We start from the raw sequence: 26,994 nt of genomic DNA, 5'->3' as shown, positions 1-26,994 counted from the left end.
CTTCCTTGCTGGCTTCCTCGCTGGCTGGCTGGCTGGCTTTCTTACTTGCTGGCTGGCTTCCTTACTGGCTGGCTGGCTGGCTTCCTCGTTGGCTTCCTCGCTAGCTTCCTCGCTAGCTGGCTTCCTCGCTAGCTGGCTGGCTGGCTTACTTACTTACTTACTGGCTGGCTGGCTGGCTGGCTGGCTCTAAGCACTTAAACAGAAATATCGATATACTGAAAAAAATTACACACGCTCTCGGTGTATGCCTAGTGCGTAAACCCCGATACAACAATGCAAAATGGGTTTTAGCGACAACTCACCTATAGGCTGCCGTACTGCACAGAGCTGTAGGTTACCGAGCCTTCGAGAAGGTAGAGACGGACAAGACTGTTTACTATTTTGCTGTGAAAGTAGGAATAAATTGTCAATAAAAAAGCAAAAGGTATATTGAAAGCAAGAAATGAATTGCGGCACATTATTCCATACAAAAGTCCGTACTTTGGGCGCAACGACCACTCCCGACAAAGACAGGCCACACCGCCGGCTTACCAACATGACAACAAAAATGAAGCCCCGAAAATCCAAAGTAACAACACTCCAGTCCGCAACTAGACATTCGTCGACATGTTCTTCATCTCGTGCTTGTTACCGCCCTTCTTAGAAAACAGCTTGTTGCCAACCTTTTCGCTGGCCGCGTCGACCTTGGCACCGAGAAACGTCTTGATGCAGCCGTAGGCGGCCGACAGCATCCAAAAGACGGCATTCACCAGGTCAACCCACACGGCCACCTTCATGACGCGCACGCTCGCGCCCTTGTACGGGTCGTCGGCGCTCCTCTTGAGGAAGATGCCGGCGTTCATGCCAAAGACGACGAGCCAGCCGATCCAGAGCGTCGCGTCCCAGCCAAAGGCGCGGTGCGTCTTGAGCATCTTGAGGAAGCCGCCGACGACGGGGATGGCGCCGGCGGTCGCGGCCAGGACGAATGCGACGGCCGTGAGGGCCGACAGGCCGCAGACAACGACGGCAAAGAGCCACTCGGGCGCAATGGCGCGCTCGGCTTTGCGGTCCGCGTCGACGCGGTGGCCGTAGAAGCCGACGGCGACGAGCGCGAACACAAACTGCAGCCCGCGCACGACGAGCCGCGGCACCACCTCAAACGTCTTGAGCCACGTCTTGCCCATCGCCGCGCCCGTGTTGGCGCCCTCGCTAAAGGCCATGCGTCCGGCATCGCGGCCCATCTGCGCCTTGTCGGCCTGCCGAAAGTCGTTGGCCGCGGCGCGCGCCGTGTTGGCGTCGTTGGCGAACTTGGCCGCCGTCCGGCCGGCCTTGAGGATGGAAGTGAGTTGGACCATTATTGACCTTTTTGGCGTAAGAAGTCGGGATTTGCAAGGTGGGGGTTTTTCCGTGTGTTTAAAGAATAGAAAAATGAAGCGAAGAGGGAAGCAGTAGAGTAAAGTGTGGTGGTCTGAATGGCCGTCCAGCGGTATAAGTGAGATGCAGGTGAACAAAGGCGAAGACGTGAAAAGAACAGAGCCAGGCGCGGTATGCAAGACAAAAAGAAAAGGTCCAACAATATCAGAGAAAGAAGAGCTTGAAAGATGGAAGAAAGGAAGAAGGAATGGAACTTGTGTTGCTTCTCTGCCGCCAACTTAATACCCCAAACCGTGGCACAATGAGTGTCACGCAGCGCATATAGAGCCCCTGTGCAGGCCCCAACGTCAACAGACAAACAGGAATGCCGTTTTACCGAAAATATTCTCTGTCTCTATTCAGGCAGTAAAAATAGCGAAATGGATTGGTTCAGAGGCGCTCAAACTGTGTTTGACCTTTGACGTGCTGCCAGCGCTTCTTGAGACGTGAAACAGTGCGCCGTCAGCCAATCACTGCAGGCCCGCTTCTAGGCGCCGTGGTGGGTGAAACGAGAGAGTACAGATCGGGGAGTACAGAGTATGGAGAAGGGAATAGGAGACGAAGCATTGTTCGGTTCTTCTCATGTTTAATTTTTTTTTCCTTTTTGGCAATTTTCTTACTGAAGCCGGGCCATGTCAAGCGCCAAGGCAGGTCTTACTACAATCTCCCTACCTGGCTAGGTAGGCGACACGCAGGTAAAAGGCACTCCATTGTTAACTAGCATTCATAAAAATAGACAACAATTAATATAGAAATATGTAGATATAGCCTACCGAGTCTTCAACACGCCATAATATGTCTATACTTGATTGGTTTGCACGCTGCCACTGACTCAGCCCATTTACATGCAGATCTGACGTGGCCTTGCCGCCCCCCAGCCCCATACCATACATACCCTTATCGCCGGTATCATCTCAACGACGGCCAGGTTTCATCATGCCGCCCAAAATTCAGCTGCTGAATGGTGGAGCGAAAGAAGACGTGAGCGCCAAGGAGCCGCGCTGGCTGCCTGAACTGTCGGTACGATCCCCTGCATAGAGGCGAGAAAGCCACTGCTGGCTGGGCTCTTGCCTTTGTCTGAAATGTTGGCTCTCCATACATCACGGCACGATCCGCAGACTGCGTCTCTAGCGGATTCAGGCAAAGCGAAAACAATGTTTTTCAGTCTTGTCAACCGAGTCTCCGCAGTGGGACTTCATGGAAGCCCTACAACGTTACTGTACGCCGAACTTGTTGGATACTAGTTGTGCAGTATTGCCGAAAGTGTCGGAACATGCACCGATTCTCCAACTGTTTGGCCGCAAGCTGGCACACAATATGAAGCTTGCGTTTGGTCTCCTCTCCAATGACGAATTGCTATCCAGATGCACGTTTGAGTGTGACGAAAATTGCTTTGTTTGACGAAGCTCCTGCTTGCTGTTGTTCACATTCTACGATGTTCAGTGCAGATTGCTACAGCAAACGCGTCGCTCACACAGGTCAATGCGAGATACCTTCTCAACGACTTCAACACAGACGCCGGGGAACAAGGATCTGGAGCAACCGCCCATGGTACCCAATATCGCGTGTGGATTGAACCTTGTCGTTGGACTTTACGGGATCCTGAAACTGACCCCGCTTGCCTTCACCGGGACTGGGCGGCATCGGCGACTGTGCTTGAAAGAAGTGCGAGCATGGTACCACAACGAGCTCTTGGATCCCATCCGGCAAAAGTCCAGCGCCCAGGACCCCAGCTGTTTCAAATGGCCGCTGGCCGTCATCGGCGTTGCCGCGGCTGACGGGAGCAGCAGGACCGGGACTTTGTCGCGCCCAGTAGCTGTTTGCTGTCCATACATTGATTGCGAGACGGCTGAGCACCGCATTTTCTGTACAGGGAGAGGCTGCGCCGTGCCGATCAGGCAATAGAGGATGGGGGGAGGGGACTGCTTCGACGAGCCGACTTCGAGTATAGAGCGCGCCCGCATGCCGCGGCCGATGCTGCCATACTGGTTCCATCAGGGCAGATCGAAGGCGGACCGCGCCACGTGATGCGCGCTGCTGACTCTGATCGACGGTTGCCGGCACCCAACGGCCAGGTTGGGCACTTGTGAGCCACGTGTTGGCAACTGCGAGATGTCCCGGTGGCTTGGTCAGATATGCCCTGCATATCTGATAGACGAACAAGCTTGATCAGCCTCGACGTCGGTGCCACAAAGACGGACGTTGGGCGTGACTGCAGCACACAAGTATGCGGAGCGGGTGCGCTGGCAAGGCCTGGAGTCTATATCATCCTGAGCGTGGCACCAATATCCGCATCGACGATGAGTTGTGGCGGTGGATCGTCAGCCATAAACAGTGAATACATTTCGATACGTTTCTACTCAATCTTGTTTAAAAGTACGCCAGTTGAACCGATGGACGATGGTAATCACCTGGTACAGAGGCCACATGACTGATTCGCAGTCTCCAAGCGATGGCGGCTGGCCACTTCGTAATGTCCGAGGCTCTCTAGCTCGAGACCATGCCATTGGCCGGGTGGAGGGCTTTCCACGGAAGCTTGTCCTGTCCGCCTGTCAATACTCCATGTCGATTCCCGGTTGCATGACAGCATCTCTATCATATACATGCTTTATATAGAACCCATCACTTTCTTCGAAATGCAAGACCAACGCCAAAAGCCATCCAGAACTCCGCTCACGGCACGAGCTTAAACATGGCGAGGATCGTCGCCCTTGTCGTCTCCTCATTCTCCCTGTCCCCCACCAGCGCCACATGGCCGTCCCCGACAGGCGCCATGACGACGGCCGACTCAATGTGCGTGCGCGGCGTGCTCTGCGGATAAATCTCGTACAAGACATCGTCGGTGTTTTGTACACGCACCGTGAGCTGGCTTAGCTCGCAGACGCTGGGCATGGCGACGAGCTGCTCACGAAGGTGGCCGCTGACAATAACGCCGGCCCAGGGGTGCAGGCGGGCGCCGGCGTGCAGTTCGTAGCCGACGAAGCGCCAGTTGAGGCCAAACTCGGCAAAAACACGGCGCAGCGCGGGCGCCTCAACGACGGCCGGGAAGACGCCGGCAAAGACGACGGTGCCACCCATGTGCGCGTACATGTTGAGCAGGCCGAGTACAGTGTCGCAGTCTCTGTCGTTAGCCGTGAAGCCGGCGTCGAGTACCAGGATGCCCGCGGGCACGTAGTAGGCCAGCCGCTCGGCCACCTCAGCGGCCGACGTGGCCCAGACGACGTCGATGCGCGCGCCGAGCGCCCGCGTCAGCGACGCCCACTTCTCGTTGATGAGGTAGCGGCTGGGGTCCGGGCCGCAGCTAATCACTAGCAGAGGCGCGTCGGCGACCATGGCGGCGGTCTCGTGGAGGGTAGGCGGAGGTGGAGGCGGAGGTGCCGGGGAAGCGTCGTGTAAGTGGATGGGCGGTGGATGACGGCCGGCGACGGCGGCGGCGACGGCGGACCAGATGAGAGCGATGTCGGTAGCGGCAACAGCGAGCGTGGCATGTATCCTCGCGTCAAAAACCACATGTTTCTGCAGCCTACCCTTGATCCAATATATATGTATATATAGCCAAAAGAAATCAAGTCAGAAGACGACACCTCGATGCGCCGTTCTCCACGGCTGCTGCAGTGTTTCCTGAACGTGAAACCACTTACAAAGGGGGTCCTTTCCTCGCTTCGGCCGCCCGGTGCGGCGTGACTGCGTTTTTTGAGTGAGTCGCTTCCCTTTTTTCCCCTCCTGCACCGGGGAAAACAAAAAAAAATAGGTGTCAAGCTGGGACCGACCCCGTTGTGTGTGCGTGCGGTAGTGTGTCTGCCCAACAGCCTGGCCCAAAAATACGATGTTACACACACACATAGCCTTGGATTCTTTGTTGGGGGCGGCCTAAAGAGCGATGAACATGATAGGAGGGGAGAAAACCAAGTTGCTGGCGTGCTGCCGTCTGCCGTGCAGCGTCGGCCCAACGACCGCTACGCGCAAACAAAGTGTCCCTTACCCGACATGTGTGCTAATATGACGACAGTCGTGATACAAATCCAGGGGGTGTGGTTATACCAAAAAGTTGTGACAAGCACCAATGGGAGACACAAAGGGGGCATATTGATAGCAAACAGGCACAAGGTATACGTCGGTGTTGTGTGGCCTTGACACAGAATTTCCCGAAATCGACACAGAGACGGAACACACTCCATCACATATATCTCGCAGCCGAATGACTAATACAAAGGAAGCATGAAGTATGAGGTACCACAGCGCTGTATGCAGCGAGATACGCGAGGCATACGTCATGACGCATCCATGACCGTTTAGAGGTTTCCCCGGATAAGGACCTCAGCAGATGTTGCAGCCGAGTAGCGGTCTGGCAAACCATTCCATGACTTCACAGATGGTGTACAGCATCTGCAGTGTACATGACAGCTGTAGAAATCGAGACAATAGTCGAAAGATCATGCTCATCCCCGTTCAGGTCGGCAGAAATCGGATGATCGCCTCGATGTCGGTGTTTATCCCACGCTTCGGGGTGGTATCGGAGAGGCAGCCAACAACCGGAACACTTGAAGTCAACTACTCCCAAGAAATGTCCTTTTCGTGCCACTGCCTTGATGTTTATAAGACCATCGAGAAGACCGTAGAGAAGGCTTCTATACCTGATAGTGTCACTGACGAGGTAAGGGACGGGTGCGAGTTTGGGAACCGCAATAGCTCTGTCGGCATGATCTGGATATCGGGTTGGCTGGGGAGTACCTATGCGACGTAGCGACAGGCTCGGCACATATGGTGGAGGTGGCAGCAGTCCTGTCGTAGACGCCATTGGGAGCAGAAATATGGACTCCGCTGACAGCGGCATCGCTGCCGCTCGCCAGGGCACCGACAAGGAGGTTCAAAACGCGGGAAAGAACATTCGACTTCATTCGGCGATAGAGGCGAAGAAGGGCTAGTCAGGTTTTCGAGATTATAGAGCGGAGAGGTGGAATAACGCTGCTGGGCTGCTTCCAAGAGACCAATGGAGACCAGTGTTGTGGGTGAAGATGAGGAACAAGGCACTTCGCTGGAGCGGTGACGCTCATGGCGGACGTTTTATAGCTCAAAATAGCATCGGCCTGGACTTCGCACGCATAGGAAGAACTTCGTGTTTTGACTTGTGACTTTCTTGCATCTCTGCGAAGCCGGAATTGGGTTGTTGAATCACATTGTCGAAGAGGCAGTTGTGGAGAATCGCTTTTGCGAACAACGGCGAGTCAGGAGCTGAGACGTATTTGAAAACCGCGTTCAATATCTACTATTCGCCGAAGAACTGGTAGGATCGTCGGTGGGAAGGCAGCACTACTTGCGGGAGATGTATTGGCGCTTGAACAAGCTACAGTCTCATCTCATGGTGGAATATAGCCAGCGGATATTGGTACTCGGGGGATGAGACACAGGCGTCTGTGATGATGGTGAGCGTTCACAGTGAGGAAATAACGCGAGGCGGCGGCAGAGGAGGAAGTGTGTTGGCTGGAGAACGCTTTGTCAGCACTGCTGTTGGACAAGAGTGCTGGCACGATGCACGTGGCTGCTCGAGATGTCAGAGCCGTCAATTTAAAATCAATCAGAATGTGAGCTGTGCAAGACGGTATTTCCAAGTAGAATGGAAAATGACTATGCCAATCTTCCGCTTTGTGAGATGCTGCCAGTGCTGCAGACTGCATACGACTGCTTGGCAGGCGGGCAGGGACCATTTGGCAATGCAGCATGCAGCATGCAGCGTGCACGTTCATAACGAGGAAGTGTATCCCGAGAGAGGAACGGGTGAGGAGACGTATTTGTGCATTCGTCTAGTCTTTGGACCAGTCCCGGCCGTCGACAAGAGTGGAGGCGCATTCTGCCGAGCCGGATGGATGGGAGAGAAGATCTACAAACTACGGAGCGCGAATACATCTGGCGGTGTGTGAGTGCGACGGCGTGCCTGGCGATTAGAGGTGCACGTGAGTTGATCCATCCTGGCAGAAAAAAACCACGAAGCGGACTTCAAGCACTTGGGACCAGAACAAAGAAAAGAAAAGGTGTGGCTTGCCGAGTATTGAGTCCGCCTCGATAATTATAATAATTACAATTTCCAGAACTGCTTATACGCCGGTCATGAGGCAATTAAGGGTATTATCTGATTCGCAGATTGCGTAAAAGCCAAAAACCGCCGTAGGTTCCTGGTTGCACTGGTGGCGCACGTCCGGCGTCACTAGAGGGTGCGCTAGCTTTGATAGGCGCTGTAATATCTCTATCAGGAGATTTTGTTAGCGCTCACTGACCACTGCAGCAGCACATCATCCACTAAACAGACCTCTGCGACCCCCCACAACAGACCCCTGCCCACCAGTAAAAAGACGTCGGCATCGCTCTCCCGGCTGACGCTGGTGCTCGGCTCCCTGTATCTTATCTGAAGTTATCTCTGACTCCCCCCAACCACTTTGCTCATCGCCCTGTCGCTCCCCCAGCTTTTTTTTTTTTACTTCTATGACTTCTCCCCTCCGCTCACCGGACCTATTTTATCTGCATCTCACTCAAAAAATAAAATCAACTCCACACCACTCTCCATTTTCTCTGCCAGAGCGAGTCACAGTCTATTCCGTCCCTGTCCGCCCGCTAATACACTTGATCATACTAAGCCTTTTTTTTTCTTCCCTTTTTTTTATCTCTCCCTCGCGACGTCTTCAATTGCGCAAACCGAAAACAACCCAGGGGCTACTACGCTACAACAGGCTGTGCTTGTTTGCCTGCATCGCCTCTTGCGCCCGCGACAATGCCTCTCTCTGTGCCCATGGCCGCCCTGGCCCGTCGAGCCCCGGCCCTGCTCCGACACGGACGCAGAGTCCCCCAGCCGCTCGCCGCGCGCTCCTTCACCTCGGCTGCCCTCAACAGCTCTGCCAGCCGCTCAATTCGCATCGAGCAGGCCAAGCGATGGACCCCGACCGTCGCCACCCGCTGCTACAGCGCCAGCCCGTCGCAGGAAGCCCCCAATACCAGGGCTTATCTCGAGAGCGGCGTCATCAAGCCGCAGAAGACGGTTGATGTCAAAAAGGTCCTCGTCATTGGCAGTGGTGGTCTTGCCATTGGACAGGCTGGCGAGTTTGACTACTCTGGTGCGTCGCCGTGGTCCCCTCCGCTCAATTGAATCCTTCATCTGACCCAACTCTCCAGGTTCACAAGCCCTCAAGGCCTTGAAAGAGGCTGGTGTCGCTTCCGTCCTTATCAACCCCAACATTGCCACAATTCAGACCAACCACTCACTCGCCGACGAGGTCTACTACCTGCCCGTCACCCCAGAATACGTCTCCTACGTCATTGAGCGCGAAAAGCCCGATGGCATCTTTCTCTCCTTTGGTGGTCAGACCGCGCTCAACCTCGGTGTCGAGATGGAGCGCCAGGGTCTCTTTGAAAAGTACGGCGTCAAGGTCCTCGGCACCAGCGTCCACACCCTCGAGCTCTCCGAGGATCGTGATCTCTTCGCCAAGGCTCTCGAGGAGATCAACATTCCCATTGCCAAGTCTATTGCCGTCGGCACCATCGACGAGGCTCTTGACGCTGCCGACAAGATTGGCTACCCCATCATTGTCCGTGCCGCTTTCGCCCTCGGCGGTCTCGGCTCCGGCTTCGCCAACAACAAGGACGAGCTCCGCAACATGGCTGCCCGCTCCCTGACTCTCTCGCCCCAGATTCTCGTCGAAAAGTCGCTCAAGGGCTGGAAGGAGGTCGAGTACGAGGTCGTTCGTGATGCCAACAACAACTGCATTACCGTCTGCAACATGGAAAACTTTGACCCTCTTGGCATTCACACCGGTGACTCTATCGTTGTTGCCCCCAGTCAGACGCTTAGCGACGAAGAATACCACATGCTTCGCACTGCCGCCATCAAGATTGTCCGCCATCTCGGTGTCGTCGGTGAATGCAACGTCCAGTACGCCCTGCAGCCCGACGGCCTCGACTACCGTGTCATCGAGGTCAACGCCCGTCTCTCCCGTTCCTCAGCCCTCGCCTCCAAGGCCACCGGCTACCCGCTCGCTTACACCGCCGCCAAGATTGGTCTCGGCCACACCCTGCCCGAGCTTCCCAACGCCGTCACCAAGACGACCACTGCCAACTTTGAGCCTTCGCTTGATTACATCGTCACCAAGATTCCCCGCTGGGATTTGGCCAAGTTCCAGCACGTCAAGCGCGACATTGGCAGCGCCATGAAGTCGGTCGGCGAGGTCATGGCCATCGGTCGCACCTTTGAGGAGTCGTTCCAAAAGGCCATCCGCCAGGTCGACCCCCGCTTCGTTGGCTTCCAGGGCGACAAGTTTGATGACCTCGACTTTGAGCTCCAGAACCCCACCGACCGCCGCTGGCTCGCCGTCGGCCAAGCCATGATCCACGAGAACTACTCTGTCGACAAGGTTCATGACCTTACCAAGATTGACAAGTGGTTCCTGTACAAGCTGCGAAACATTGTTGAGTGCACCCGCGAGCTCGAGGCCGCCGGCGGCCTCCAGGCCCTGCAAAAGGACCAGGTGCTCAAGGCCAAGAAGATGGGGTTCTCCGATCGTCAAATCGCCAACGCTGTCAAGAGCACCGAGGATGAGGTTCGCGCATACCGTCTTAGCTTCGGCATTCGCCCCTGGGTCAAGAGAATCGATACCCTCGCCGCCGAGTTCCCCGCTGACACCAACTATCTCTACACCACATACAACGGCTCTTCACACGACGTCACTTTTGAGGACAAAGGTACCGTCATTCTCGGCTCTGGTGTTTACCGCATTGGTAGCTCTGTCGAATTCGATTGGTGTGCTGTCAGCGCCACTCAAACTCTCCGCGATATGGGTGAGAAGACTGTCATGATTAACGTAAGTACCCAAGAAGGGCTATTTTTTCTCTCAACTATCACATTTCCATTCCTCGCCTCATTCTTCCTTGAATTACCTAAAGGGTGAAATCTGGGGCCGGTTGTCAACCGTTGGCCCCACTTTCACGACCAACACCCAAACCACCACTTACACCATGACTTATACCATCACGACAACATGAGAGCAGCCCAAACTGCCTCAAATCGCTCTCCTTTATTGTTTATGAAGCTAACACCCACACTGTATAATCCCGAAACGTACTCAACCGATTTCGATACTGCTGACAAGCTCTATTTCGAAGAGCTCAGCTACGAGCGTGTCATGGACATTTACGAGCTCGAGGGCGCCAAGGGCGTTGTCGTGTCTGTTGGCGGCCAGCTCCCCCAGAACATTGCGCTCCGGCTGCAAGAGACTGGCGGTGCCAACGTGCTCGGCACCGACCCCAAGGACATTGATAAGGCCGAGGACCGTCAAAAGTTCTCCGAGATTCTCGACAGCATCGGCGTTGACCAGCCCGCCTGGAAGGAGCTCACGTCTGTGCAGGACGCCGAGGCGTTTGCGCAGGAAGTCGGCTACCCCGTGCTCGTGCGCCCGAGCTACGTGCTCTCGGGCGCGGCCATGACCGTCATCCGCAGCCAGGAGGACCTCAAGGACAAGCTCGAGGCGGCCAGCAACGTGTCGCCTGACCACCCCGTCGTCATCACCAAGTTCATCGAGGGCGCCGAGGAGATTGACGTCGACGGTGTCGCCTCCAAGGGCGAGCTCATCCTCCACGCCGTCTCCGAGCACGTGGAGCAGGCCGGCGTTCACTCGGGTGACGCCACGCTCGTGCTGCCGCCCGCCAACCTCGACGCCGGCATCATGCGCCGCGTCAAGGAGATTGCGCAAAAGGTCGCCGGCGCCTGGAACATCACCGGCCCCTTCAACATGCAAATCATAAAGGCCGACAACCCCGCCGGCGGCGAGCCGCTCCTCAAGGTCATTGAGTGCAACCTCCGCGCGTCCCGCTCGTTCCCGTTTGTCTCCAAGGTGCTCGGCGTCAACTTCATCGAGGTCGCGACCAAGGCGCTCGCCGGTAAGCAGGTGCCCGACCCGACGGACCTCATGGCCGTCGAGCGCGACTACCTCGCCACCAAGGTGCCGCAGTTCTCGTGGACCCGCCTCGCCGGCGCCGACCCCTTCCTCGGCGTCGAGATGTCGTCGACGGGCGAGATTGCCTGCTTCGGCAAGACCCTCGTCGAGGCCTACTGGGCCTCGCTCCAGTCCACCATGAACTTCCGCATGCCCGAGCCCGGCGAGGGCCTGCTCTTTGGCGGCGAGGTCGACGAGGCGTGGCTGACCACCGTCGTCGACTACCTCGCGCCGCTCGGCTACAAGCTGTACGCCGCCGGCCACGACGTCAAGGAGCTGCTCGAGCGCCAGTGCAAGGGCAAGGTCAGCGTCGAGGTCATTGAGTTCCCCACCGACGACAAGCGCGCCCTCCGCGAGGTCTTCAAGAAGTACGACATTCGCGGCGTCTTCAACCTCGCCCGCGCCCGTGGCAAGACCACCCAGGACGTCGACTACGTCATGCGCCGCAACGCCGTCGACTTTGGCGTCCCGCTGTTCATGGAGCCCAAGGTACGTCCCTAATTTTTCCCCAATTGCTTCCTGTCGTTCCGATGCAATATGCTAACTTGCTCTTTTCCAGACTGCCATGCTCTTTGCCCAGTGCATGAGCGAGAAGCTGCCGCGTCCAGAGGGTATCCCCTCCGAGGTCCGCCGCTGGTCCGAGTTCATTGGCGGCAAGCCTCTGTAAACGGGGTTTGACGTTGTTTAAAAAAATAATAGAAAATGTATTTGGATAAAAAAGGTTGCCCGGGGGCAAGGCGAGTGGATTATACATCTCTTGCAGAGAGTTGAAGAAAATGTGCAAGATGGTTTTTTTTGTCTAAATGGTCTAGGGTGCAGTGGCCAGTAGGGCTGGTTCGTGTAGCTGGTGGATGATGGGCGTTGGAATAAGTGAAGCTTTCAAAGTACGACATTGTCCGTGCAGTTTTCAACCAAATAAATATGATCAATCCATGTCCAAGTGTGCTACGCTGTCCTCGGCCATATAATACCCTTATACGTCTCTACTATTAACATTTCTCTTACTGCTTTCTTTCTTCTCAGCATGTAAGCAGCCACTTCATTGCTGTAGATAATAATACACGGCAAGGGTTCCAGCCTACTAGGCTCGTTATCCCGCTACAAAGCTTCGCATAGCCGTTGATACACAAAAGAATTGGTGGAAGCTCATCGGTTACCTCGTATACTGGAATCTAGTCCTTCCGTTTCATTCACTCACACACGAGAGCGCCACTTGCAGTGCGTAGTACTGCTACCGGCGATACACCTTGACGGGAGCATGGCTTTCTCTACACACAGGTGCCAGATAGTGTTCTTGGTGCATTGCTATTGCTCTCATCTACGTAGGTGCCCTCGATAACTCACAAGGTCGGTTTGCTCCTTTCCTCTCGACTTGCGCACCGCAACGTCTATTCATCTTTGCTTACCCGGCGTATGACAGCTAATAGCTGACAACCGCCACTGGTGAATGCAGCTGCTGCAAGCCAGTATCGTCACCATTTAAGAAGCCTGTAAGACTATACCTAAGTGGTCTGCCCCAAGGACTATATGCACAGTCAATGCCAACGTTAAAAGGACTGTATGGTTTGTTCAGCAGAGTTCTGTATTGGGAGCTATTTCCGCCCCAACTCATCATCACTAGTACCTCCACCAAACGCCAGCCATACCTCCTGTACGGCGCAAATACGACTCTTGCTATCCATGCGATACTCCTCCCTATTCTGCACACAACTAACTGCTTGCCTACCCCCACATACTTTCACTGCGGTCGCGGCCGGCTGCTCCCGGGGCGGCGCTCATTTAGCCTAAAGGCAGCCATCCGTTTAGTCAAGGGCTCATCCGGGTCGCGGGGTATAGAATGGTGTAGGGAAGAGGTGGAAGATGGTGGGGAGGTGGACGGAGAGGGCGACGAGGGCGACAAGCCGTCGGCGAGACCCACGTCGCGTCGGCGCTTGGGGATTCGCTCACCAGTCGATTGGAGGATGGCCTGTAGGGTCTGCCATCCCTCTGTGGAGCGCAGCTGGAACGAGTCGGCAAGGTCGTGCTGGCTGGCCACCTTGCAGAGCAAAGCTTCTTCGTCCTGTGTAGTGTTAGCGCGGAAACGGGATTGCTACATTCACGAGACTCACCTTGGACATGGTGCCCATTTGGTGAAGGAAGCACAGTAGATGGAAGTTGGAGACTTCTTGGCAGTTTTCGCTCGTCCTTTGGCCCGGTCTCATGCCCAGCGCCTTGGCCACGGCAGTGTGCTCCTGGCTCTCGCCAATGTATTGGCGGTTCTCAATCGGGAAACCTGGTTGTGTAAAGGTTGGTTTGGGGTCGGCGGGGAAGCCATGCGTCAGAGTTACAAAGAGATATTCGACAGGGAATGCTGGCTTGGCATTTTCTTGCACATTGGCGCCGTACTCATTGACTCTGCGGAAGAACACCTCGGGAATGTAGCGCGTGCGACTTGTCGAGCCGTCGTCCTCCTCTTCACTGCGCACCAGCATCTGCGTGGGGTCGGCAGAGGGCTCAACAATGTCAGCCCGTACCATCTCAACGGCGTCGTTGGATGCCTGGTATGCGGAGATGGCAATCTCGCCGTCTTCGTTGCCTGACACGATGCAAGTAACGAAACTCGAGCCAAATTTTCCAGTGTCGCTCCATTTCGTCGCCTTGGGGTATTGCGCTTGCATACGTGCAGAGAAGCAAGTCTCTAGAGAGCTCAGGAAATAGGAATCGGCATGGCGCTTGCAGACCACTGAGCCGTTGCTCTGGCCAGCATCGAGCAGATCAGTCCAAATGACGCCGACGGGCTCCAGCCCACATAGTCCGGCGATGTAGTCAACGTCTTTTTGGTTCTCCCAAGCACTTAGCGACACGCCGTCCATCTCATCGACCTGTGGGGGCTCGTAAATGGCCTCCACAACAGCCTTGATTCCGAGAGGCACCTCTGTATACTCTGCATATCGTCCATAGAGAAAGCCTAGCCGCTGTGAGCCCGTCTTGCGCCAGGCGTCGATGAAGACATCGATGATGGAGGGGCTCGAAAACTCGACGTGGTCGACCATGCGGAACGGCTGCGGATTCAGTGTGATGGCGCTGGGCTGGCACTTTGTGCAGACGCCCTCGGGCCACTGGGGGTGGCCAGACGGACAGTCACGCCTCACTCTGTAAAAGGGCTCGGCGAGCGGGGGGATATAGGAGCTGCCAAGCTCGGGTCTGTTGGTGGCCGAGTTGATTTTGCGCAGGTGGGAGTGGAACGAGGGGTATTTGATCTTCTTCTCGGCCAGGTATGTCGCGTTAAACGGGTCGAGGGGCTGGCAGTGGTCGCACATGCCCTTGGGGCCGTGGCGACACATTTTGTCGCGGCCGCGGGGGATCTTGCCGTCCTGGCGGTCGAGGCGGTCATCAAGGGGAGCTTGCTTTACAACCTCCCAGGGTCTGGCTATTCTCTCGACTTTTTGGTCGACGGGAAAATCCTCGCCAGGCAGGACAGGCTTGCCGTTGAGCTTGCCCGAGTTGATGGGTGCGCTGCCGTTGGAGCCATTCGCGGCGTCGCTCTGGTGCTGATATGTGATGAAGATGAGGTCGCCGTGCCTGCATCTGTTAGTAGCTATCAATTCCGTGCGCATCATCGTACACACTTTAGTCCAATCCGGCCAATCTCGAAATTGACAATGTCGCCGAGGCGCTTCGCGTCGCCGCCGGAGGGCGAGTTGGACATGCTGATCGTCTTGGGATCAACCGTGGGCGGGAGATGGGTGAGAAGCTAGTCAAGTCAGTACAAAAACTAAACATTGCGTCAATAGCACCTACCTGCTGTCCCATCTCACCAAATGTCATCGTCGGCTCCACGGTCAGGCGGACCATGCCGTCGGGGCCACGGATTCGTAGCAACATGTCGACGTAGAGCTGTATCGCGGGGTAGATGGGGGCGGGTGCTCAGCCGGGTTAGCTGGCCAAGCTTAACGGGGATAGTTCGAGACGTATGTATAGAGGCGATCCAACTGCTGGAGTGGTACCGTGGTCGGGCGGAACGGTATGTTGCGAGGTGAAGGTGCGAATTTGTTGATTGATGCAGGTGGGTGACTTGAATTGGTGGCGTCGGAGCTTTGGCGGAGCACTAGCCACAACGAATGATTGGTAACCAGCAAGAGCGCCGTTGAAATGGATGATTGATCTTAGGAAGAGACCAAGAGATTGGGGGATTATTTCCTCTCAGTTCTTTTGTCGATGAGTCTTTGGTTATTCACTCTAATCTTCGATTTCTGTCCTTAATACTGCCATTTGATGGCTTTGGCTGAGGATGATGACCAAGTCACGCTAAGCAAACAGCGTCATTGCAGTGGTGCCTAGCGACAGTTGGCGCATGGCAATAGCTACCTACGGTATCCGTACTTCTCAATAGAGGAGAGAATGGAAACTTCTCGGGATTACTTGTCATAGTTTACAGCCAGTGAATACCTACGAGAGAGTATGAAATATCGTTTGCCAAAGCCGCTTCGATCACAACCACTAGGAGAGACAAGCTTAACGCGAGTTCTACGCAAACACCGCTCAATTCTTCGCACTACAACTTGTAACAACTACCCGCTCGCTAACCATCTGACAAATTCCCCCTTCTCTACCAAACAGGTGTTGGACAGTGCCCTGGACAACTGGCTACCTTTATCGCCGCTGACCCAGAATCTTGGACAAGTCGATATTCGTAGCCTCATACCCTCCCGTATCGCCCGACTCCATAGCCATCATCATGGCCTTCATCATCGAGCCGCTCGAGCCGCCCGGCGCCTTGCCATACACAGCCTCGGCAAACATGCGCAGCTGCATCGGAAACTGCGAATCGCCGTAATGCTCAATCAGGTCCGACTTTTCCACCGCCGCGCGCAGGCTGCTCCACTGGCCCGCGCGCATGCCCAGCTCCTCGCACGCCGTCTTCTTGCTCGCGTCCCACCACGGCGGCAGCAGGGCCGGCCGGGCCGCGGCCACGCGGCCCAGGAAGCGCTGAAAGCCGCGCAGGCCGTCGGCGGCGCCGCCTTGGATGCTGTCCTCTTCGGCCTCGCCCTCGAGGTTGTACATGTCCGCGGCGCGCAGGCGGTAGGCGTCAATGAGCAGCGCGTAGACGTCGGCCTCGGCCCGGTTGTGCAGCCAGGTGCCCTTGTCGAGCTGCGTAAACGGGCTGGCGATGCCCTTTTTCACGCCCTTGGCAGGGGACAGCTTGCCGCCGGAGGAGGAGGAGGAGGAGGAGGAGGAGGAGGAGGAAGGAGGGGCAGAGGAACGGGGTGGTACAGAGGTGCGCGGCGTGCCGCCGGTCTGTCCGACGCACACGGCGCGGTGAGCCGGCCAGTGGGCAGTCTGGCAAACGCGGCCGCAATACTTGACCTCGGGGCACTTGGCGCAGTGCTTAAGCTTGACTTCAGGAGGCGACTTGGAGCAGCTGGCGCATGCAGTAGAGGACGACATGATTGGATGCTGGTTGGTTGTGTTGCGTTGCTTTTGAAGAGGAGCAGTGCTTGAAAGTTCACGGTGTAAATGGATGTAAGTGAGGGTCTACTAGGTACGTAGGTAGGTACCTATTTAAGTCACTTATCACTTATCACGGGCGATCGCTGTGCAAGGAGAAACGTTAGCCCGAGAACCAGGTACAAGGCGTCGGCGGCAAGATGCGTTCCCACATATACGACCCCAAGGTGGCCACGAGCTTAGCTGCTAGTTATGATATCTGTCCAGAACAGCGATTAAATCGACCCTGGCGTCACCCGATTCCCGCATCATCAGCAAAAAGTTTCCGCCACTTCTTTCCCTCGCACGCGACAATTCCTCACCACCGGGTCGGCGAAATCCACGAATCTTTCCACGCTCCGCCTCGACCACCGAATTTCCTCCTTCAACGCCCCCCCGCGACTCCGCAATCGCATCACACAAGCAAGCGACAAAAGGGTCACTGTAAACCACCCAGCAATGTTCAGCCTTGACTGGAAGGGGCTCGTGCTGCCCTTTGCGTACCTCATCGTACTCAGCGGCGCGCTCATGACATTTTCCAGCATTTACCGCAAACGCAAGGCCGGTACGTTTGCGCTTTCCAAAGGGAAACAACCAGCTGCAGCCCTGCAACGCTTGTGGCAGACGTAAAAGATGTTTCCGGTACAAAGAATCAATTGCTAACAGGCTCACAACACTATAGCCGAGAGCGCAAACCTCGCCCCCTGGTTCGGCCCCAACCTGCAGCGCAACATCTACCTCTCCCTTCTTCACGCGGAGCCCGAGGCGGACGGGGGCAGCGGCGGCGTGCCCGAGACCGTGCTCAAGGCTGCGCTCCTGCGCCGCGCCGTCGAGGATATTCAGCGGCTCATCCAGATCAAGACGGCCAAGCAGGCGTGCAGCGCGCTCCTGCAGCGCGGCAGCGTCGGCGACGACCTGTGGCAGCGCTTCCAGCGCGCCGAGCGCGAGATGGAGGAAGAGCTGCGCGACGTCGTTACAGAGGTAACTTTTTTCTTTTTTTTTCCTCGCTTCGCTCGACGTGGGGGGCTGAAGGGTCATCCACGTTGCTTTGCAGTGATGCTTTAAACACAAATAATCAAACATGGCTAACGGGGAGAACTCGACAACAGGCCAACGCGCTCGCGCCCAGCTGGGGCCACGCCATCTTCCAGTCGGCGCACGAAATCGCCTCCAACGCCAAGCTCCGCGAGTCCCTCGCCGAGATTGAAGCCCAGACCGCCGCCGAGAAGCAGTGGTGGGAGCGGCGCCGCGGCCAGATCCAGAGCGCCTTCATCAAGGAGCTCGACCAGGAGGCGTCGTCCTCTGCCGCCGCCGCCGGCAGCGCACCAGCCAAGACGCCAGCCGCCGAGGAAGACGCCGTGCTGGTGGACACGCCGGCCAAGGGCAAGAACTAGAAGCGTTCGCGCAAGGCACGGCGGTCCGCCAGGGCAGGAGGCAGCAGCAGCGGCGACCGGCAGACGAGATGACGACGGTGTGCAAAAAGGGGGACCCAAGCACAAGGCAGGCAGGCAGCGGTGACAAGGCATAGGAGATGAAGGGGTGTGCCAAGGGGAAGAGCCAGAAAAGACAAAAAGGGCTGGTGCATTTACAGATACATACAAAGATGGGAGTTTTTGGGCGCACAATGTCTATTTTTTTTTCTTTTTACCGGTTTCATATTGAGTAGGGACTACTGGGCTAGAAAGAAGGCTTGCCGTAATAAGGAACAGTTATATTTGCTGTGCGACCTAAGCCCCCAATGTCCAAAGGTAGCCTCGTTCCTCTTGCCAATGTTGTTGGACTTGTAAATAGATAGAGTGTTACTTGGCAACAAAGTCATCACCGCGCTTGAGAGGGAGGCAGTTTTTTTAGTAGTTTTTTTGCATGTTTGTAGTTGGTAATATATACTATCTATGTGCATATCATCATGGTGCTGAATTGTTAAAACAATGTGCTTCTCCCATAGAAGCATGCCAGAAACGAAAAAAGATATCAAAACTCGCTGAAATCACAAGAAAAAAAAGAAGAAACCCTCCATAGACCGGACGCCTGCATAGCGGGTGTCAAGTAGACGCCGAATGCGTGTTGCTTGGTTGTGGGACCAAAACTCTAAAGCATATACTTGAAGAAAAACTCAAGCAAGACAAAATCCGCACAAATATTCAACAGATGTGTGTACAAATCATCGCCCCCAAGGACCGGGGGCCGTCTTTCTCCTCAAGGCCTCTTCGTCAGCGGCCAGACGGGCCAGCCTCGCCTCGCGGGCAATCTCGTCTTCCGTCTTGATGACGGGCGGAAAGCACTCGACGGGAGTCTCGCAGCCGCGAAGGCCGATGAAGCGGCCCATACGGCGACGCTTGCACTCGAGGGGCGCCTCGGACTGCCAGCGGACGGGGCAGGGGTATTGGGCGGCCCAGGGCGAGGGACGGGTGCCCGTGGGGGTGGCCTGGTGGTAGAAGGTGGCGAGGGCCTCGAGCTGGGAGTCCGTGAGGAGCCAAAACTGGAGGACGTTGGCAGGAAAGTCGGGGTGGACGGCGCCGGTGGTGAGCTGGACGAGAGGGCTCAGCGGCAGGGCCATCTGGCGCAGCTTGTGGGCGAGGGCGGGATTGCGGGCGAGCAGCGTACTCGTCTTGACGGCGTGAGCACCGCAGGGCCGACGCATCGAGGTGGGCATCGTGTGTGAGGCATGGCGACAGGATGTACGGCGGCGGCTGCGGCGGAGGTGGATGGGCGACGAGGAGGCGGCGGAAGAGGTTGTGGAGGCGGATGTGGTTGTCGTCGTTGGTGTTGACGAGGCAGAAGAGGATGTTGTGGAGGTGGGAGTGGTAGAGGACGCAGAATGCTGCGCGTTGCATTCACGGCGCATCATTGTGGCGGTTGTGTGTGGTGGTGATGTTGCGTGATGTTGCGTGTAAGTGAGCCTGACGGGGAGGCTGGGGCGGAGTCTGTGCGCGGCAGCAAGACGACTTATGGGAGTGATGTTCCAAGAATGGCGGTAAAGAGGACAATGTCGAGATTTTTTTCAGATCGACGGGAAGAGACAGGGTTTTGATGCTTGTCCCGAGTCAGAAATGCAAATGTGTTGCAAATAGAGGGCTTGGCTTCCGATTGCGGGAGTGGAGATTGTTGTGGTGTGTCTGAGGTCTGAGGTCTGAGGTGTGGCGGTTGAAAACAGGCAAGTGGCGGGTCGTTTATATACACGAGCGTCAGGTGGAAAAAAGAAAAGTTGAAAGTTGTCGACGATTGTGGATGTTGCTGGTTTCAAGCTAAATTTCTCTTTTCTTTTTGTTAATGGAAAAGAGTTGGAATTGCGGGAAACCGAGGTCTGGCAAGGCAACAAAGACGGCGTTGGAGAAGAAAGAGAAGAAGAAAAGACGCTTCAATAAGTAGTGTTTCTTTTGTCGAGTCTCTGTTTGGCGGTTCTTTCAGCCGCGGAGCTGTGGATGAATGCGTTTGACGTCGGACAAGGCGATGCCGGCAGCCGTTGGTGCTTGAGGGATGGATTGGTGGGTGTCGGACTGGTATGCAGATGCAGCCAGCCAAGGAGCTTATATGCGCGGTCAAGGCGAGGTGAGGGAGCAGAAGGAAAAAAGCTTAATGGAATCCCAAACACGCACGCAAGCAAACGTTGACCGGAGAGAAGCGGTGCAAAAAGATGGTTCGTCAAGACCAGAAACGGAAACAGGTCCAGTGCGCGGTGTTGCAAGGAGGCGAGGTGAGGCGAAGGGGTGGATGTGGTGGTGCGGTTTTGTTTTGTTGCGGTGTGGTTTTGAAACAAACAAGAGGATTTGTGACTTTGTGACTCGGTATGTATGTAGTTATGCGAGGGAACCAAAGGCGGCCAGATTTGTGGGAGGGAAGGAGCAGGGCAGATCAGGTCAAGTCAGGTCAAAGAGATGGAGGGGAAGAAAGGTGAGGGAAAAGAGGGGGGGGTGAGAACGGGTTAAGAATGTTTGGAAACAAGAGAGTCGGAGGTTGTGTTTGCAAGCGTGAGGAGGAGGAGGAGGAGGAGGAGGAGAAACAGAGCGTTAAAATAATAAAAAGAATTTAAAATAAAAAAGAAAGAGAGAGGTCTGTGGTGGTGGTGTGTAAAACAAGGTTCAAGCGCTGCATCAGGAAGAAGCATGACGAGGCAAGGCAAGGCGAACGTCTACCGTGGACCCTGTTCGTTGGGCTGGGGGGGGGGGGAGGAGGGGATGGATGGTGAGGGAGGCGGGGGTTGTGAGGGTGGTGAGAAGGGGGTGTGAGGCTAGAGGACGAGGACAAGAAAAAAAAGCAAAGACGGGCAAGAAGAAGACGAAGAGAAGATTCGGTTGCAGATGATAATATGACGAGGCGAGAACAATGGGACCGGGGTTCTGGGTTGTGGTTCTGGATTCTGGGTTCTTGGGTTATGGGATGCGCGGAAGCGGTCGAGGGGTGGATGGTGAAAGCGAACTAGCTAGTACTAATACTGCGCATTGTACTAAAACTAGGTATTGAATAAAATATTCAAAATATTCTTACTGGTACGGTAGTATACTTGGAAGCTGAAGGAACCAGTCAAGAAAGACAAAGCTTGGGCGGATTAGGTAGGTCCGTTGGTGTTGTTTGACTACTAACCACCTGTAACGGAGTACTAAATGGTCTAGGTCCCCGCTGCGCCGGTTGAGGCTGGGGGGGGGGGGCATATCAGTCACTCACTCGTGATGCCAAGTTGGCTGGCTGGTGCCCTATCGATGCGTTGTCTACAAGACATTTCCCTTCTCCCTCGCACCTTTTTTTATTTTTATTTTTTTTTTGCGCGTGCAGCTGCACCAAACACAGAGCGCACCCGAACCCGACGGAAACCTTTTCCCCCCAAGACCAAGACATGGGCGGCGGTCGGTGTCCAAAGGTCTCACTGTAAATAGACGGCTTAGCGAGACACCAAGAAGCAAAAAGAAAAGAAAAAAACGAGCCCCAGCTGGAATTGAAATAAAAATAAAAATAAATAAAAAACAAAAACAAGAATCATAATCAAAACGCCACAGCGGGTTCGGCTCCAGCGGCCAAGACTGCTGTAGCCCCCGGAAGTGGTTGGCCTGGAGTCCCCCCCCCAGCCTTTTTTCTTTAGCGGCCACCCCAGCCCCAAATACCGTGGCTAGCCACTATCTTTGCCCGCTGTATTTTTGACTTGTTCCCGCCACGATGGCTTCTTTTTTCCATTACAACGAGTTTAGCTACGGAATAACTATGCAAAGAAGAAAAAGATCCGGGTGAGGCAGTGAAACAAGACTACGGCCCAGCCATGTCTTGTCAACCTCGACAATTCTCCTTGCATACAGAGTATTAAACTTGTACACGCATTCCATGTCACTAATTTGTACTGCTTACTGGTCCAGTCAGCTTTCTCCATCTCGCTTGGCCGATTGTCCATGTACCCAACGTGCAATTGTCCGTAATACACCACACCTCTTGCATAACAAGAGGAATCCAATTCATACGCAAAAGTCCCTGCCCTTTTCACTTTTGCTGCTGGCGCCACATCTCCGCCGGTTCATGCACTCGTCTGACGGGCACAGATGCCCACCCACCGCGATACAACACAGCTCGCCACATACACTGCATCACATTCTCCCCTTTCATACATGTCTGTGTGTTGATATCAAGCTCCGTTATACATACTCTTGATCGATTTTGGTACCCCAGACCTTTGTTCCTCCAACAAACTAGCCTAATGGCCAACCACCTGACAAACCTCCTTCTCCTCCTCCTCCTTCTCCTCCTCTCCTCCTCTATCCCCCTCTCTATCCCTCCATCCACATCATAGCTCAATACCCATGTGGGCCAATTGATCCCATGTCTCGTCTTCCTCCTCCGCCTTCTCGTTCCCAGTTGCCTAATAACGGATCCATCCTGCTGCGGTGGTGACAGAAAAAAAAACGTGTTGGGGGCCAGCCCATCACATACCCGTCCTTCCGCGACAACGCCCGCCCGCCCGCAACCATGCTTTGGTTCGTAGAGGCTTGCAGCCAACCTGCAAGCAACCATCCCTCCCTCTTATCCATGTGATTGCGTGCGACGCTGGGTGGCCTGACTTTTGTGTACATACATACATGGTTGCTTCCGTAGTTGGCCAAGTCGTGTGTTAATATCCCGTGGTTCCGTAAAGAACCACTTTGTGATATCTCGATGGAATCGACTTGTTTTCTTTTCTAATTTCCACATGGCTACCAGTTACAAATATAGAAACACGGGCATCATCCTTCAAATCATCATCAAAGACATCAAGCTTCTCTCCCCCTCCCCCGGGGCGCACCCGGCATTTTCCATCCAAGACATTCTTGACAGACCGAGGCTGGGCCATTCTTCCGTTGTTTTTTCATTGGGCAGCGCTACCGAGTAATCCGTATCCGTAAGACTTACTTATTGATTCAAAGGGGACCTGCGAAAAAAAAAATCGGCAACAAGTCATGGTGAGACATTTCGGTGGTCCTCGTCGGACTCTTACACCTAAACCGGCCAAGTAGCCCAGGCAGCCTCCCTTTTGCCAAAATGGGTTTCTCCGTTGCTTGCCAACCTTTTTGTGCCAACTTGCTTGCCTTGCTTGCCTGCTTGCCTGCCAACTAGTTCTTTCCTCTTATTATCAATAGGGCACAAAGGGACACAACAACAACGACTCTCGAGCCAGCCAAGACAACCTTTTCTTGTTGCCTAGTTGGCTCGTGAGTTACCACCCCAGCATCAATCACCAAGGGCAACTCTTTCTAGTTAATATTAACTAGCAAACGCATGTATGTCTCTTCTTGTGACAACGTATGTACCGGGCACGGGCTCTTTGATTGATACCGCCCACGATCAATCCTATCCCCTCGTTCACTTGTTGAGCCGCCTGCACCTTTTTTCTTGCCCGTTTTTTTTTTTTCCCTTGTAATCTTACATGCAATATCCGGTGTGTGGGCAGCCACATGGTTGTTTAGCTGCCGGAACAAGGGACAAGGGTCGTCGGTCCATACAAGCAAGTCCTTTCACTGACCACACACATCACACTCGCTGTCTCATCACGTAGGCACAGCGGCGTGTGGCAGCCACGCTTTTTGCACCTCATGGCCACTGAGAGGGCTGCTTCACTCACCTCTCTGCATGTGCCAAGGTGCAATGTGCGTGCCACACCCACCCGTTGCCCCCGGTCCTATTGTTCTCTCGGCTAGAAGCCGTATTAAAGTGCATACTACTGTAGTTAATACCGACGCGCCTTTTTTTCGTTGGGCGTGTGCAGATTGGTCAAGGCCCAGCGGCTCGTCTGCTGCCTGCCCTTTGTTCTTGCATGTCCGATCCCGTAGGCCCTGGCCGTGATTCAAGTAAACAACACAACGGCCGCATGACTGCCTTGGTGCCTGGTGTGATTCACACAGGCGTCACACGGCACCAGCAGGACCAAAGACAAGCAATGTTCTCGGGGACCAATTCAATTTCAAACGCATAACGAAAAGGTTCTTGGCTCGGGGGGGCAGCGTAGTACCGTGTCTGGCTGTACAACCCATTCTATTTTTTTTTACTTCTTGTGCCGCATCGGGTTATTCTGTGTGCAAGACACAGACGGTGTACAAAAAACGTGTGCTCCCCATGTTCCCATGTTCCCATCTGGCCGGCGAGGTCCGGCGCTGCACCGGCTCCGAGTCTGGTGAGGCGCACAAGGTGTCTCAACCCGGGCGTTATCCGTCGCCGGCCACTTTCGCTCACGGCACTGCCTCGTGCCCTGCCACGAATAGTTTCAAGACTGGTTCTCTAAGTTACTTCCTCGGTACTTTCAAATGACACTTCATAATTAAGAAAGCAAAGAACTCTCTTCATTTCAAACAAAAACAGAACCGGACCCGAGGGTAACCTGGTCCATGTTCATGTTTCTCGATAAAACACACTACCATCGCATTGTCGGCTTGGTCATTTCCTTTTTTTTCTACTTTCGCTTCGCGGCCTTGGGCCTTTTCGATACCGAGGCATCTCTGTATGACCACCGGGGCTCCGTCCGCGTCCGCGTTGTCCGCTTGCGGGCTTGCGGGCTTGCGGGCTTGGGCTTGCGGGGAATCGATCCTCATCTTTACTAGGTTATAAGCCTCTTTTTTTTTTTCTAGTCAAGTTTACGGCTTGCCAGCTTGGGCGCGGGCGGTTGTTTTTTTCTTGTGTCTCGTTTGCGACGGACGCAGACAATTAGTGAGACATTTGGAGCCTGAGGGCCGCTATTCCTCTAGTTAGGGGGGGGGAGCCAGAGAAAAGGTATCATGTCCCCCCCAAAAACCCACATCCAATCGTTTTCAATGACAAAAGTTCTTTATTGAAAACCAGTCATGATCAACCATGGCACGGATGTACTCGGAGAACCCACGTTTTCTTTTCGCTTTGCTTGAAACAGTGATGCGCTGGAGGGATTTGCGCTGCGCATATCCGCACGCTCGTATGGACAGACGGATGCGTTTCCCCCCCCCCTGGCGGCGCCTAACGAGTCGCTTGCAGCCTACATCGGCACATGTTTTTTGTTCATCTCTACGCAGGTATTTATGGTCTAAATAACATCTACAGACGGCGAAATGCAAGCCTAAAATAAGTCGTCGACTTGCATGCACATCATGTGCCTCTTGCAGCGTCCCGACTGCCCAGCCAGAGCCTCTCTGCCCATTGTTGGCGCGGCGGCCCGGCATCAACCCCTTGCATAAATAATAAATAGCCATTGTTCCTCTCGTTTTCTGTCTTGTCTTGTGCATCATCAAGGTCCCGTGACCCGTCCTACTGACAGGCAAGCTTCTGTCATCAAGCATGCAGTATGAAGTAGCGGCACGAAGAACTTGCAGTCAAAGAAAATAAAGACGAACTACTATACCTATAGAGAAACTCCCGCTTAGTAAATTATTCAATTATTATTCACTTATTGTTCAACTAGCCAATACTCCTCCTTCCGACTTCAGTACAAGCTCCGGCGGCTGGAATGTGGAGCACGTTATTGAACCAACAACTTGGCCGCTCTCATTGGATCCGGCCAGGCGCTTTCCTATCCCTTTTTTTTTTCTCGTTAGTTATTTTTTTTTTTTTAAATTCCAACTCGTTCTTCTCCTTCATTCTTGCGCTAATTTGCTCCTTTTACTTTCAGACATCGTTCGTCATCACCCGGCAAGTGCTTACGAATGAACCATCTCTGGACAACCCTGCTACCCGATGCGAGAGCCCTTCCCCCCTGCGAAATAGATGAAAAACGACCATGCATGTTTCTGGTATAAATAAATCTGGGAAAAAAGAAACAAAAAAACAAAAAAAAAAAAAACACAAAAAAAAGAAGTGAAAGGGTTGGGCCAGCCAACCTTTTGCCCCCCACGGCCCAACTTGTTGATGCGGCCATCGACCTTTCATTTCACGATCCCCTCAGGAACAGGCCACGATCCATTCCAATATCCCATCTCAATCTTGCATTTCCGATTTTCCCGCTTTTCTTCTCCTTTTTTTTCTTTCCCTCTCTCTCTCTCTCCATCCTCTGTAGTTCCTCCCCGCATCATCACAACCAAAATTTCTATTTTATTCTTCGTCATTTGATTCTCGACTCTATTTTTGGTCTTTTTGAGTCAAAGATGTCTCACACTCATTTCATCTCCTCCGCCAGCCCACAACTGCCAGTACATGCGACTCGACGCCACCACGCGCTGGCCTGCAAGCCACAAGCCAAGAAAAGAGACGGAAAGAAGAAATGTCGGTCGTCTGCGTGCGTGGCATGATGGAAAGCACGGAACAGGTTCCCCCTTTGGTCTCGGAAGCTTGCCATGCACAACGGCCTTGTGGTGATGATGGTCATGAACTGACGATGATGATGATAATGATGATGATGATGATGATGATGAGCCTTGATTTCTTTCTCTTGGCCGCTCATGACCCGTGCCATGTTGCAGCCACTTACACGGCCCAGATAAAACGAGATTGCCGACCATACGAAGACATACATGCGAAAATACGCCGATGCGCGGCAACCATGGAGATGCACCCAAGGACAGCACTGCCGAAATGGGATAGCCTCCGTGCCGTTTTGTCTCTGATTGATTTCTTTTCTTCTTTACTGGTAATTCGTAACCACTGGTTGTCTTCAAAGCTCAGAACCCTGCCTGGCATGCTTTTTGCTTTTTGCCGCCCCCGGGTCCTTCAATGTACACAGGACACCCCCCCCCTTCTCTCTCCTCCTCCC

The 26,994-nt window shown here is 54.4% G+C and overlaps 8 protein-coding genes across 8 annotated transcripts; 3 read left to right on the top strand and 5 right to left on the bottom strand.

The window, feature by feature from the left end:
• Window positions 1-590: 590 nt before the first annotated feature.
• On the bottom strand, window positions 591-1,334 carry CCM_07057 (uncharacterized protein; the record flags this gene model as incomplete). The annotated part of the gene is made up of 1 exon (XM_006672195.1): window positions 591-1,334. One exon carries the CDS (start codon window positions 1,332-1,334, stop codon window positions 591-593), a length of 744 nt encoding a protein of 247 aa, XP_006672258.1.
• A 2,731-nt stretch (window positions 1,335-4,065) lies between these two features.
• CCM_07056 (uncharacterized protein) lies at window positions 4,066-5,477 on the bottom strand (the record flags this gene model as incomplete). The annotated part of the gene is made up of 5 exons (XM_006672194.1): window positions 4,066-4,920; window positions 5,034-5,115; window positions 5,234-5,262; window positions 5,299-5,348; window positions 5,375-5,477. The coding sequence occupies 5 exons, from the start codon at window positions 5,475-5,477 to the stop codon at window positions 4,066-4,068; spliced, it is 1,119 nt and encodes a 372-aa protein (XP_006672257.1).
• A 1,626-nt stretch (window positions 5,478-7,103) lies between these two features.
• On the top strand, window positions 7,104-12,033 carry CCM_07055 (carbamoyl-phosphate synthase; the record flags this gene model as incomplete). The annotated part of the gene is made up of 8 exons (XM_006672193.1): window positions 7,104-7,302; window positions 7,366-7,435; window positions 7,479-7,512; window positions 7,559-7,601; window positions 8,115-8,495; window positions 8,554-10,235; window positions 10,464-11,855; window positions 11,926-12,033. The coding sequence occupies 8 exons, from the start codon at window positions 7,104-7,106 to the stop codon at window positions 12,031-12,033; spliced, it is 3,909 nt and encodes a 1,302-aa protein (XP_006672256.1).
• Window positions 12,034-13,104: 1,071 nt separating this feature from the next.
• CCM_07054 (protein NPL4) lies at window positions 13,105-15,230 on the bottom strand (the record flags this gene model as incomplete). Its single annotated transcript, XM_006672192.1, has 4 exons — window positions 13,105-13,425; window positions 13,475-14,927; window positions 14,975-15,099; window positions 15,147-15,230. 4 exons carry the CDS (start codon window positions 15,228-15,230, stop codon window positions 13,105-13,107), a joined length of 1,983 nt encoding a protein of 660 aa, XP_006672255.1.
• Window positions 15,231-15,998: 768 nt separating this feature from the next.
• CCM_07053 (MYND domain protein, putative) lies at window positions 15,999-16,793 on the bottom strand (the record flags this gene model as incomplete). Its single annotated transcript, XM_006672191.1, has 1 exon — window positions 15,999-16,793. One exon carries the CDS (start codon window positions 16,791-16,793, stop codon window positions 15,999-16,001), a length of 795 nt encoding a protein of 264 aa, XP_006672254.1.
• Window positions 16,794-17,291: 498 nt separating this feature from the next.
• CCM_07052 (translocation protein (Sec66)) lies at window positions 17,292-18,226 on the top strand (the record flags this gene model as incomplete). Its single annotated transcript, XM_006672190.1, has 3 exons — window positions 17,292-17,397; window positions 17,515-17,813; window positions 17,942-18,226. The coding sequence occupies 3 exons, from the start codon at window positions 17,292-17,294 to the stop codon at window positions 18,224-18,226; spliced, it is 690 nt and encodes a 229-aa protein (XP_006672253.1).
• A 767-nt stretch (window positions 18,227-18,993) lies between these two features.
• CCM_07051 (beta-xylosidase) lies at window positions 18,994-19,680 on the bottom strand (the record flags this gene model as incomplete). Its single annotated transcript, XM_006672189.1, has 1 exon — window positions 18,994-19,680. The coding sequence occupies one exon, from the start codon at window positions 19,678-19,680 to the stop codon at window positions 18,994-18,996; it is 687 nt and encodes a 228-aa protein (XP_006672252.1).
• Window positions 19,681-24,398: 4,718 nt separating this feature from the next.
• On the top strand, window positions 24,399-24,880 carry CCM_07050 (uncharacterized protein; the record flags this gene model as incomplete). Its single annotated transcript, XM_006672188.1, has 2 exons — window positions 24,399-24,576; window positions 24,642-24,880. The coding sequence occupies 2 exons, from the start codon at window positions 24,399-24,401 to the stop codon at window positions 24,878-24,880; spliced, it is 417 nt and encodes a 138-aa protein (XP_006672251.1).
• Between the last annotated feature and the right edge of the window lie 2,114 nt (window positions 24,881-26,994).

This window comes from Cordyceps militaris, assembly GCF_000225605.1.
Source record: "Cordyceps militaris CM01 unplaced genomic scaffold CCM_S00005, whole genome shotgun sequence".
In the NCBI taxonomy this organism is placed as follows: domain Eukaryota; kingdom Fungi; phylum Ascomycota; class Sordariomycetes; order Hypocreales; family Cordycipitaceae; genus Cordyceps; species Cordyceps militaris.
Note: the sequence above shows the minus strand (reverse complement) of the source record. Positions and strands in the feature narration are given on the sequence as shown.